Here is a 12,943-nt window from a genome sequence, read left to right as displayed (position 1 = left end):
TTCTATAGAATATAGGCTTTTTACACTGAAATATAAAAAAAAAAATGCGTAGAGACACTGGATTAGAGCTGCCTTTATAGTCAAATACAGCTGCTTCTTCTACTGCATCTGTGTCTGTGATATTCTCTCTATCTGATCAAATTTAACAAACACCAACCTGCTTGAGTTGTTAACAGCAGTTCCGAAATACGTAATACTATCTTTAACCAGTAAAAGGTCATTGTTCCTATCAGCCGTTTTCAAAATAAGATATATATGAAGATTTGGGTGAAAATTGTTTGCGCCCTATGTGTGCTGAGCCAAGAACTATATTTTGTCTCCATTAGGCTGTTCCAGTTTCACTGTCAATCATTACATGAAAAAGTGAAAAACAAGCTTGTTATGAAGATGGGGAGGAACAGTATGTTTCCTTCTCTCTGTGTGGCGCTTGTGGTCAGATGAGCGGTCACTATGATAAAGGGGTAATAATACTGTGATAATGAGGTGTTGTTTCCTGTGCTGAATGGCTCAACATCATGCTGTTACCTGCTACCCTCTCAACTCGGCCCTCGCTACAACTGTGACAGGAGCTCACAAATACAGTCACTCTCATGGTCGGGCAAAGTAGAGTTATAAGCTGGGCATTGTTTCCGCGGATCCACAGAAAACCGTTATCCTGTGAAGTATAGGACATGCTACAATAAGCGCGATAGTCAGGATATAATGAGTTACTGACGCTCAGCCATTATAGCTTAACACCTTAAAAAACTAACATAAAAAGTTCTCCCGTCACAGTATCAGTTTAAGGTCGATCTCTTCAGAATTACAGTGTGTGAAAATGTGTAACTGTTTTGTAATTTTACATTAAAAACACATTAATGAACATCCCCTGTTGTCTCTGGCCCGATTCAGTACCATAGAACTCTTGTCAGTGTACAATCAGAGGCGGATACGAGGAAGACCTCCGTTTGTGTAGACGTCATTTCCTGTTTGTGCTCATGTTGCGAAGCTGCTCTGCTGAGACGGAGGCCTACGTGTGTTCTGTAGAAAACAGAACCGTGAATTGAAAAGAGAGAAAGAGGAAAATAACAGGCAGGAGAGATTATACAATATTTGTTCTGATATCGCAACCTCAAGGGCTAACGGGTGCAACGTTTTCGATGAAAGCAAGCTTTTCCAGCGAGTTTTTGTACAACCAGTCGCTCCTCTGCAGATTTGCTAACAAAGCTAAGAGTAACACACCGCCTGGAGTAGCCAGCGGGTAGCAAAACAGGCTTAGCGGGCACTCGTTTGTTATTTTTGGGAGGCTGTGTGTTCATTGGCAGAGTTCAATACACCAGCTTGGACAGTAATAAGGTTCATCGTGGGGGACGGAGACTTTGAGCGTGCATGAGCTTTGGGAATAAATCCACGGCACCAAACTACCAAGACGAGAAAGTGGAGGTAAGTTGAGTGTGCTGTGGTTGACGCAGAATTCAGAATAATGATTGATAGCTTTGCTACCTTGCTTAGCTAGCCATGTCAGCTGGCTTGTTAGCTGGCTAGCTAACCTTAGCCAACCTATTAATATACTCTAACGCGTCTTCGCATCGAAAATAATTCGAGTTGTAGCTATGCAATCCGTTATTAGTATGTGCTATATGCAGAAGTTTAATGTAAAATACCCGGGGGACAATGATTATGACTGGTTGTTTTAAGTGGTTAGCTATGCCATCGATTGCTTTGTGGTATGCGCTCTACCTGGATTGTTTGGTTTTTAAAGTTAGTCGTAGTTGAAAGTCGTTCCGCAAACTTAAGCGGTTCTCATAGTCTTAATGATTACTTTACTTCTGTTATGGGGTTCAGCGTACTATACTAAACCAGAATCATATGTCTCTACTCATTTAATTAAGGTAGTTTATCGTTAAGCTTTGAATTTTATTGGCAAGTATTTTGATCTTCCTCGTTAGAACTCCACAGTCCAGTAGCCACCTAACCGTTAGATAGTTATCATACCTTCACACGTTTGCTCAGAGACATTACGCAAAATTATATTGCGCACTTGTCATTTTGTTCGGCAGTTTTTAAGTGTCTTCCAACTCGTTGTGATTTTGACATACGCAAAGGTCGATACTCCTATGGTCAGTGAGTTTCCGCAACTTTTTGATTTTTTTTTTTCCTTCAGCGTGAAAGTGGCACGCGTTAAATAATTGTCAGAAATGATTTCTATCGTTGTTACGTCACATTACGAAAGGTTCTCAGAGTACCACATTTAGGGTGTTTTTCGTCCGAGATGAGTTTTTACACTTTTTTTACACAGGTTAAAACGTATTAGAGGGAGGGAACGCATATTTTATGTCGAAACTGTAGATCTCGACGTAATTTAACACCATGCTGAAGTATTTTCAACCAACTTTAGCGGCAGTTTTTCTCCATAGAATTGTTATATTGCTGTAACTGAATTAAAAAGAAAATTACGTAAGCCTATGTCGTCACACGTGGCTTCACATATAGCTTCCGCCGGCTTAAAAATGTAAACGCCAGGAACTCATTGATTTTTATCTCTGCACCCTATGCTGTGCAAACAGATTGAAAAGTCACCATGTAACGGCTCTGTGAACTCCATATGCAGCCCTATCAATGAATCGAATGGCGTTTTGCTGCACTGTTGGCTCTGGTTCTTTTTATAGAACCGACATTCTTTTAAGCTGAATGAGAATCATCGAAACGCCCCTTATGTCAGGTTAATTTACGTTGCCTTTGCATATGTTATAAAACAATTTATTCATTTGATGAGAATTTGTTTGTTTGTTTTAGAACATAGCAAATCCCACCCTGCGTTATACTAACTGTCTATTTCAACAGCTGTACTCTGAACATTTTGTGCACATTTTTCTTCCTTATTGCCCAGTTATGACAGCCTGGCTTCCCATTGTTCTGAGCAATATGACAACCTAACACATTTACCGACAGTGCACTGTTCCCCAAACCACTCAGATTCATAACAGAGATGTAATGTAAACATGACTGTTTTACCTTTCAGCATGTAATGTCTTGACAAAAAGTAATCAGTAGGTCAGAGAGATGGGCCCAACTCTTATTTGCTCTTCTCCCTGGACTTAAACTTAACCAAAGTTGTGTGTGTGCGGGTTGGGGGTGGGGGGTAGCTCAACGGGACATGGTTTGCCAGAGTGTGTAAGTGTGTGTGTGGCAGCTGTGCCCACGGCTTTGGGGTGTTTGGCTGTGCAGTTGTATAACAAGCTGGCTTGGGCATCACAAGGTGGGGATTTTGCCTTAGTAATCCCCGGTGGTGCCCATGGTGACGAGGCTTTTGGCAGTGGCTGTCAGGGACTAGTCATGAAACTTCACCAGGACAAACCACAGGCATAGATCTAAAATTTAAGATAGCAGTCAGTCAGTCAGAGCCTCCCAGTGCCCCCCAGCTCCAACATTCTCCATGCTGATATATGGAGATTGTAGGAGTGTGACAGTCTCGTATTGAAACTGAAGATGGTGGTTCTGTACTCCAAGGCTCATTTCACTGTATGTGTCTAATGAATCATGGATTTTTTTTCCCCCCACCATGAACATGTTGCCAAATCCCAGGGAATATATATTCTTAGTATGGGAGAACATTCCTCACTGTGCTTTTTGTCATTTAAGAACAGTGTTAATTGCTATTTGAAGTCAAGGCACCTTTTCTTTGTCTTTTCATTTCTCTGTGTGAGGATAAAATGCACCATGCTTATTATGTGGCGTGTGTATGCTTTAATTGAGTGAACATTCACATCAGCTATAACGGCAGCGTCAATGGAATAACCATTTTCAAATGACAGCGAAACACACAGTGTCATTAGATCATAAATAATATAAGTTATACTTAGTATATGAATCCACATAAACAAAGTAGATCTAATCTTGAGACCTTTCTAAGGAGCAACTTGTTTTTTATATATTGAAGGAAGTACACTTTGATCTGAAAATCCTGTGTTTGCAGACACTTTCCTTATGAAGAACCTTAAAAGAGACTGATGTTTAGTTTTTTACCACGCATTGTCGTGGAGAAGAACCTTAAAATAACTGTCAAGTTTAGTTTTCATTCATTTTCTTGAAGAAAAACCTCTAAAATAAAAGGACTGACAATTAGTATTTTAGTAGTTTTATGTTAATCTTAAATTTGTAAAGGCACATGTTTACATTAAAAATAGCTTCAGTTCTGAATTTGTTCAACTTTCTTTTCATCCTAAACTGTGATACAACCGATCCATGCCCACAACTGAGGTGCTAACCAAACCATACACTGACATTGTATGGGAGCAATCACAGGACAAATGTAATTGGGTTACACAAACTGTCATATTCACCCATACTCAACAGGGAGGATATCTAACAATGTGTATCACATAGGATGTAGAATAAACCAATGAGTCTTCTGATGATTGATCAACTAACTTCAGACAGGCACCTGCTGGTGGGAAAAGTTCAAGCCAAATTCAAATCTAGAACATTACTTTTCAGACATTTGATCCTGTGAGCATGTTAACAACATGTAATCTGTGCTGTTTTCTTAAAAGCAGTTCATTTTCGCATGTAACTGGGAGAAGTCTCAGAATACTTTAATTGAACTACCTTTCAGTTAAAGAATTGGTAGCTTTTTGACGAGAAAATTCTTGTCTTAGATGATCCAACTGAATCTGTACAAGACACTGAGCCACTGATCACTGAAATCTTAGGTGGCTCCTAGCACTAGATGAACTGCTATGTTTTTGTCTAGATCTTTTTTAAGACTAAATAAGTGGTAGGGATGAAACAAATAAGATTAAGGAAGCCAGTGAAATGTTTTGGAAGACTGTCTGATTCTTGACCAGGCAATATGACCTGAAATACTTGTGTAGTTTCCACGACGGTCTCCAAGGATCTCCCATTGATATGTTGAACCTCCTGGGGTCTCTGTGATGCTGTCTCTCTCCCCTCTCCTAACCCCAAAACCAAGACCAAGTGTGGATATTCATGTAGTCTTCTCCCATTTTTGGCTGTGTTTGTTGGTTGAGAGATGGCATGATTGAGGTTGCCTGAATGTCAGGTCTACATTAGAAACATCTGTGGACAACAGTGCTCACACAGACTGTTTGTTTGTATGCCCAGGTCATAGTAAAATCTATAAACATTTGAAAATTTACTTTGTGATTGCAGGAGTATATGTTGGAGATATATTTTAGACATTCCCTCCAACCCAGACTTTCCAAAAATATGATGTAACTTAGTCGGGATAAGGTTTGCCTTTGTTACTCACAGTGTTTCTCTGTTTTCTGAGAAGTTTAATTTGTGAGTTAAATTCTCCTGTGCATTTCTACACTAGGTGTTGAGTGACTCTACGTTCGTGGACGTTCATCTGACCTTCCTCCTCAGCAAACGCAGTGCTCCCCTCCCCCTGTCCTCCCTGCCACCCTGCCCTGAGCCCCACGACCCCCCCGCCCCAGCATGAACGAAGTCAGCGTGGTTAGAGAGGGCTGGCTCCACAAGAGAGGTGAGAACTGTTAACCACTCTGAGTCAGTTACTCCTGAGTTCACTGAAAGTACAATCCTACTGATTAACCACCGATGCTGTGGTGTTCTTTCTCTCTCGCCCCTGCCCCCCCCCCTCCCCCCCGTCTTTTCTCCCTAGGTGAATACATTAAGACATGGAGGCCCCGTTACTTTATCCTGAAGAGTGACGGCTCTTTCATCGGCTACAAGGAGAAGCCAGAGATGTCCGACCACAGTCTGCCCCCCCTCAACAACTTCTCTGTAGCAGGTTATTCCGTGCATATCTACATTTTTGTTTTCCTCCAAAACACACAGTCGTTAACCAGTATTCTTTGCATTTTACTTTGTACTTTCCGTGCTTGTGCATTTTAATGAACTGTTAACAGCACAACTCTTTAAGGTCTGAGGAAATCGAGCTTTCATTATAGAAAAGAAGGAAAAATTCAAAATTGTCTTTGTCATCATCGGTCCTGATGCCGACTAGCGTCTCTGTGCTCGTTTCTGACTGGGCTCTTTTCTCTGGGCTATGTCGCCCTGTTTAGAATGCCAGCTGATGAAGACCGAGCGGCCACGCCCCAACACGTTTGTCATCCGCTGCCTGCAGTGGACCACCGTCATCGAGCGCACCTTTCACGTGGACAGTAATGCTGAGAGGTAAGGGCGGGCGGCACCTTTTCATAGGGCATATGGTTTTAACGCTTATGCAGCACTTATTGTGTTCTCACAGGATTTACACCTGACCTGATTTGATTCCCTTGTGCTTCTTTTGATACCAAGTACAGTGGAATGCAGTTCAGAGCTGCCCTCTCTGTTTGTTACATTTCTCTGTATGACATTCATTTTCTGCAATAACAATATTGTTACTCTGAAGCACCTGTCGTCCTTGTTCTGTGACAAGCTGCGTGCTTGTTGGGGCCTCTTCTGTCTGATCTTTGTGGATGTAAGTCAGCTCAAATTCAGTCACTCTCCTGCTCAATCTTTAACAGGGAGGAGTGGATCCACGCCATCCAGGCCGTAGCCAATGGTCTCAAGGCTCGAGAAGAAGAGGAGCCAATGGACATCAACTTTGGGACACCCACTGAAAACAGTTTAGAGGGGATGGAGGCAGCCATTGCGAAATCTCGCACCAAAGTGGTCAGTGCCCTTCTTTTTTTATCAAGCAGAATAATCTCAAAGCATTTACAAGGCTGCGAGTTGTATTTTATTGACCAGTGGCACCACTCTGCATGCAGTATTTGGTCTGTTATTGTGCAAAAACAGTTTTTCTGATTTCAGGCCATTTAAACAGCATTTTAAGCATCTCTGTGACCAAACGTAGTGGTCTGAATTGATTCATTAATCCATACATGTGTCATGTTTCTCCTTGGGTCTCCTTGGACATCTTCTGAGTTGTATATTTGTGTTTGGCCCACAGACAATGAGTGACTTTGACTATCTGAAGCTGTTGGGAAAGGGCACATTTGGGAAGGTCATTTTGGTGAAGGAGAAAGCCACAGGCATGTATTACGCCATGAAGATTCTGCGCAAAGAGGTCATCATCGCCAAGGTGAGATTCTCAGGTCAGAGTGAGCGAGAGGGACAGCTGTCAGTCACGTAAGAGATGTAACGTGACACTTGTGTTTTTTCTGTAGGACGAGGTAGCACACACAGTTACGGAAAGCAGAGTATTGCAAAACACAAGGCATCCCTTCCTTACGGTGAGTCACCTGACCCAACATTGACTGTCACAGGCTTTGCTTGGATTTCCTCTGTGTTTACTCTTCTTTTCTTTTCTCTTCCTTTTTTTTTCAACATCCGCTCTGTCAGACACTAAAGTATGCCTTTCAAACGCACGACCGCCTGTGTTTTGTAATGGAGTATGCAAATGGAGGCGAGGTATATCTTTTATTTGGTCTTACATACATTGTTTACAACTATTCTTACACAACAGTCTCATCACTCAACACTACATCACTCAACACAAGCTGTGAAATTCCCTCGTTTTTCTCTTCCTAGTTGTTCTTCCATTTGTCACGAGAACGTGTGTTTACGGAGGACAGAGCAAGGTTCTATGGTGCTGAAATTGTCTCAGCATTGCAGTACTTACACTCTCAAAACGTTGTCTACAGGGACCTTAAGGTACAGGCTCAAGACTCGCAGAGTCCTCTCACATGTTTTGATAACATACATTATACCTCACACTCACTAAGGAAACTCAGATCCTGAATAGCTTTTTTTTTTACCCTTTTAAAGAATCATGGCAATTTTGAGTTCCCTTTAAAATATATTTCTTTGAGCAAATATGTCATATGAAAAAAAATTTGTGCAAGTTCCTTGATGGGGGGAGGGCATATCTGCGGTTCCCATTGTAATATTTTCTTTCTTTTCTGTGACTGGTCTTTGTTTTGATAACCGCTCAGCTGGAGAATCTCATGCTGGATAAAGACGGCCACATTAAGATCACTGACTTTGGCCTGTGTAAAGAGGGCATCACTAATGAAGCCACCATGAAGACTTTCTGTGGAACTCCCGAATACCTCGCCCCTGAGGTACCTCTGCCAAAATGAAACTGGTTGATTATTGATAAATGATTAAATCCACCCCAAACACTTTGTGCTAGAAATAAGAATACAACGACTGCCAAACCTCAGCTGCTGCGTGGGTCATTATTCATTGAGGTGAAATCATTTCTGTGTGTGTGTGTGTTTGTCAGGTGCTGGAGGACAATGACTACGGTCGTGCTGTAGACTGGTGGGGTCTTGGTGTGGTCATGTATGAGATGATGTGTGGTCGCCTACCCTTCTACAATCAGGATCACGAGCGGCTGTTTGAACTCATCCTCATGGAGGAGATCCGTTTCCCTCGAAACTTGTCCCCCGAGGCCAAATCCCTGCTCGCAGGTCTTCTCAAAAAAGATCCCAAGCAGAGGTGAGCATGCTGGTGCTCTCTGCAGCCTCAGTGTGAAAAAGACATTCTCAGCAGTCTGAACATTCATAAACATTTAAGTTCAACACTGTTGAAGATTAGCAGAAGGCAGAATGCTGGAGTTGATCTTTATCTTGATGTTCAATTATTCTCCCAACACCCATTCCCAGCACTGCAGTACATGGCTTTTCATTGTTGTATGCACAGTGACAAAGCCTGCCTTAGGCTGATTAGTATTTAGATTAGTATTTGTAAGAGGTAGAGAGTTTTTTTTGTTGTTGTTTTTTTTTAAATTGAGGAAGATATGTGGTAAGCAATGATTGTGGTGCTAATGATGGGTTTTTTTTTCGGTTGTTGTTGAAGACTGGGTGGAGGGCTAGATGACGCCAAAGAAGTGATGACCCATAAGTTTTTCGCTTCCATCAACTGGCAAGATGTCCTTCAGAAGAAGGTGAGATACCAGGTTGCTGGGTTGCAGGATGAACCATATCAACATATAGAAGAACAACTATGAGACTTCAGAATGTTTAGCAAATCTTTAGAAGGTTCCGGTGAACATTTATGGAATCAGTGAGAAGATTGCTGTGAAGGATATGTAGAGGAGCACTACAGTAGACCTTCAAACATCACTATGTTTGATTAGTAAACGTTTGCTGCGTGGACTCATCAGAACATTGCTGTAGGGCGGCATGAGAGGTTTAGATGTCATGCTTTTTTTTCTTTTTTTTTTTACATATGACGTCCAAAATGTCCCTTTCTCTCTCTACAGCTCACACCACCCTTCAAGCCACAGGTGACCTCAGAAACTGACACTCGCTACTTTGATGACGAGTTCACAGCACAGACCATCACTGTCACGCCCCCTGACCAGTGTATGTCCATAATTACTCACTCTGTGCGTGTGTGTGTGTGTGTGTGGGAGCGCATGTAAAATGACTGAGAAAGGAAGCAAGATTTTCTGTCAGATAGGGAATTGCTGCCATGGTTCAGAGGCACTTTGTAGTTCAAATAAATGATTGCAGAGAACACTGACGTAAAGTATGAGCCTCTGAGAACTCACTGCCCCAATGCCCGTGTGAATTAGTTAAAAATGTACTGTTTCCCAGACCTATCCATTGTGGACACCAGATAAGAGAACCTTCGATTCAGACTATCTGTTTGCATTGCGTTTACATGGCCAAGCACTTCGCTTTCACATTACATATTTTGGTTGAAATACAGGTCCTGTGTTGAGAATATATTTTTGATCAAGTTTCACAGGTTATTTGTACAGCAATGTGCTGTGAACAGTCTGTTTTGACCATAGTTGAGTGTACTGACTGATCGAGTCAATTTCACTAAGTGATTAATGTATCTTGTACCTTTCTTCCTTTTCTGTGGTGATTACAGATGACAGTTTGGATGTGGAAGATTCAGATACGCGCACGCATTTCCCTCAGTTCTCCTACTCCGCCAGCGTACGGGAGTGAATCTCCTCCTTCCTCTCTCACCCTGACCAGCAAAACCGGATGCCCTACACACACACACACACACACACACACACACACACACACCCCAACACACACATACATACACACACCAGCACAGTCTGTTGAAAACCCAGGTAGTAAGATGCAGCGTGCTGATGGGACAGGAGCTGCAGCGGACAGCCTGAATTCAGCAGGGAGCTGTAGCCAATGTTTTTACAATCATCTCTGCTCCTCAAGCAATCACCTGACACTACACTTTGCACCACGATAGCCATTCTAGTACTTCACCAGCAATCAGGTTAAAAAAAAAACAAGGACAAGTCAGCACCAGCAGGTTGCTCAACACAAACCCAAGACATCACACAGGTCCATCTCTGGACTCCAGGGCAAACGTCTAGCTCATACGTAGGTCTAAAAACACACTCAAAACCATTGGGGGAGGAAAAAAAACGAAAGTGTATGTAGTTTTTTTTCTCCCATATGATTGTTACAGTTTTTTTTTTCTTTTTTTAAAAAAAGCCATATTTCTGCAATTTTTACAAGTGCTCTTTATGGAACTAGCTGTTACCAATAGTGTTTTAACTGTTCCTACAGAGGGAGAGAGACAGAGAGATGGAAAGAGTATGGATGGGGGAATATAGAGGAATGGCACCAGAGAATGGGGTGGGGGGTATTTTTCCTGCTTGTTTCATGTATAGAATGGGCATGTGTGTGTATGTGTGTGTGTCCCAAGCACAGATGTTGAGAAAATGTATGTAAGCATGTAGTGAACCTACATCTTAATGTGTGTATGTATGAGTGTCTGCGTGTATGAATTATGAGAGAGAGAGAGAGAGAGAGTAAGAATGTGTGTGTCAGCCCTGAATCTACATCTTACAGTGTGTGTCTTTGTGTTTGATTTTGTATATGGGCATACTGTTTGGGAGCAGGAGGGGGGGGGGGGGTTGTTGTGGGAGGGGGGGGTTACCCTACACACTATAGATGTTTAAAGATTGCGCTTTAAAGGGAAGTGAGAGAGAGTGAGAATGAGAGAGCTCTGTAGCAAGCAGCTCCTGAAATAAAGTGGCTCCTTAGCCAGACCAGTACCCCTGGAGAACGTATTTAGTTTTTAGCAACGCCTCAGCGGCCCTGTCTCCATGAGCAAGATGAATATATCAAGAGAAACTGTCAACCATTTCTTCAGTATGTTCACTATTGTGGACACAGTGATGATTTAAAGAGATTTTTTAAGTAAGGAATGGAATGTCCCCTTATTTAATTAGTGAGTTACTAACTCAGCCTGACGGTGGGTATGAAAAATGAGAATAAGATTGACTGACTGACTGACTGACTGATGCAGCAGTTGCTGGATTTAGACACTTACATTGTGCAACGACATCTTTTTATAAGGCCTTGTCTCTTTTATTTTGCTTTTTTTTTTTTTTTTTTTTTTTTCCTTTTGATGAGTGTAGTCATAGCTGAGTGACAACCTTGGTGTGGGTTTCAGAGGAATGCGGAAGGAGTGTTCAGCTCTCTCTCCAGGTGTGTAAACGTAACCAGAATGTGTCTATGGCTTGTGTGACGCCGTCAAGACGCACTGTTAAAGTAGGGAGAGGTGTTTAATACTTTTTTTTTTTTTTTTTTTTGCCTTTTTAAAGAAGATGCTTCACTTAAGGAACATCATTAACTTTTTTTGTTTGTTTGTTTTCCATTATTTTATTTGGATCAGACCTGTTTTTGTTTTGCTCATCCTTTGTCTACCCACTCCCTGAAACAAATTTTCTTGTTAAAAATATATATATATATTAAAAATATATATATTAAAATAGGAGAAAAATCTTTGTTTTCCTTTGTCCCTTGTATCTCATTACCATCATAGGTGAGAAAGTGTGAGTGAAAGAGTGACTGCTTTAAAGGGGAATGGGCAGTGACTTTAATCCAATGCCACCTCTATAACCAGTCCATCCACTCTTTGCCCCATTTTTTTTCTTACGAGATTTCACCGATGGACAGAGGTACTTTGTAGAATGAAATTCATTTTTAAATCATGCACGGTTTGATATGCTCAACATCAGATATCTTGGATGCCTATTTACTGAAAAACATTGACGGCAGGACTAGACCAAAGTGCTTGAATGGACCTTTCAACTTCGTCTGCTGTTTGACAAATGGTCAACAGGTGGCGCCGCACACCGCTCCAGCGACATCTCACGGACATTGCACAAACTTGCATAAACTCTCATAATCAGGACCGATTTCTAGGTACCAGTGGCCATTATCTGATGGGTCAGTATCTTTCGAAATATAAGAAAAAAGAACTGATGTTGAAAACAAGGCTTAACTAGATGAGAAAATTAATGGCAAGAGGGCAACCCTTTGTCGCGGAGGAGCGATGTTGTAACACGTGAACTGCCTCTCAGAGGTAACAGTGAGGCGTGACTCAATTTGTAAACTGGTCCACAGAGATGATCAGACGGACACGTTTGTCTGATCTTGTAAATATTGAAGGCAAACAGTCGCATTATCGGTAGTTATGAAGTCACGACGGCTTTGAATCATTCGTTTTGCAGCTTAACACATGTATGCTGAATGTCTTGAATAATCACGAATGTCATATCTTCAATGCTGGTGCAGAATAAAAATTTCTTTCATATTTTTTTCCAGGGGTGTGGGTCAAACATGATGGACAGTTGTTTAGCATCTGTTGCAAGACTTGTAACAGGTGCGAGCTGCTACATTGTAGCGTTTAAACTATTATTTACTGTTATATATACGAGTAAAGTCCTTACCCACATACAGCTGTTTCTCTTTTTTTACGGAACAAATATTTTACAGTATTCTGCATCTGAGTGAGGGTTTGATTCAGTTACACGTTTTCAAGAGTTTCAGTTTAGAAGAAAAAACATTTCAGAAAATGTTTAATAACAATTGTAAAAACACGCCAATTCTCCCTATAACTAAAACAGTGTAATCTTTATCCCCAAGCACTGTGAGTCTTGCGATGCAGTTTACCTTAGGAGTGCGTATTCATAAATCGGAGTCTCTTCACTGTTCAATTAGTCAATCACCTGCGTTAATTAGCAGGCGACCTGTGCGCAGAAATTTCT

The 12,943-nt window shown here is 41.5% G+C and overlaps 1 protein-coding gene across 3 annotated transcripts; it reads left to right on the top strand.

Annotated features, from left to right (window-relative positions):
* Positions 1 to 1,008: 1,008 nt before the first annotated feature.
* On the top strand, positions 1,009 to 10,001 carry akt2 (v-akt murine thymoma viral oncogene homolog 2). Of its 3 annotated transcripts, XM_030794473.1 has the most exons (15): positions 1,009 to 1,422; positions 5,318 to 5,485; positions 5,624 to 5,752; positions 6,027 to 6,138; positions 6,471 to 6,615; positions 6,899 to 7,030; positions 7,116 to 7,181; positions 7,291 to 7,359; positions 7,480 to 7,602; positions 7,884 to 8,012; positions 8,177 to 8,391; positions 8,752 to 8,839; positions 9,158 to 9,260; positions 9,695 to 9,700; positions 9,778 to 10,001. In XM_030794473.1, the coding sequence occupies exons 2-15, from the start codon at positions 5,440 to 5,442 to the stop codon at positions 9,855 to 9,857; spliced, it is 1,443 nt and encodes a 480-aa protein (XP_030650333.1). In that variant the 5' UTR covers positions 1,009 to 1,422; positions 5,318 to 5,439; the 3' UTR covers positions 9,858 to 10,001. The 3 variants fall into 3 exon arrangements, with proteins under 3 accessions (XP_030650333.1, XP_030650332.1, XP_030650331.1); XM_030794472.1 differs by lacking the exon at positions 9,695 to 9,700; XM_030794471.1 differs by lacking the exon at positions 9,695 to 9,700 and having other exon boundaries at positions 6,471 to 6,618.
* Positions 10,002 to 12,943: the final 2,942 nt, after the last annotated feature.

Source organism: Chanos chanos, chromosome 2 (assembly GCF_902362185.1).
Source record: "Chanos chanos chromosome 2, fChaCha1.1, whole genome shotgun sequence".
NCBI classification, from domain to species: Eukaryota; Metazoa; Chordata; class Actinopteri; order Gonorynchiformes; family Chanidae; genus Chanos; species Chanos chanos.
The sequence above is the reverse complement of the archived record's forward strand: the minus strand, read 5'-3'. Positions and strand labels throughout refer to the sequence as shown.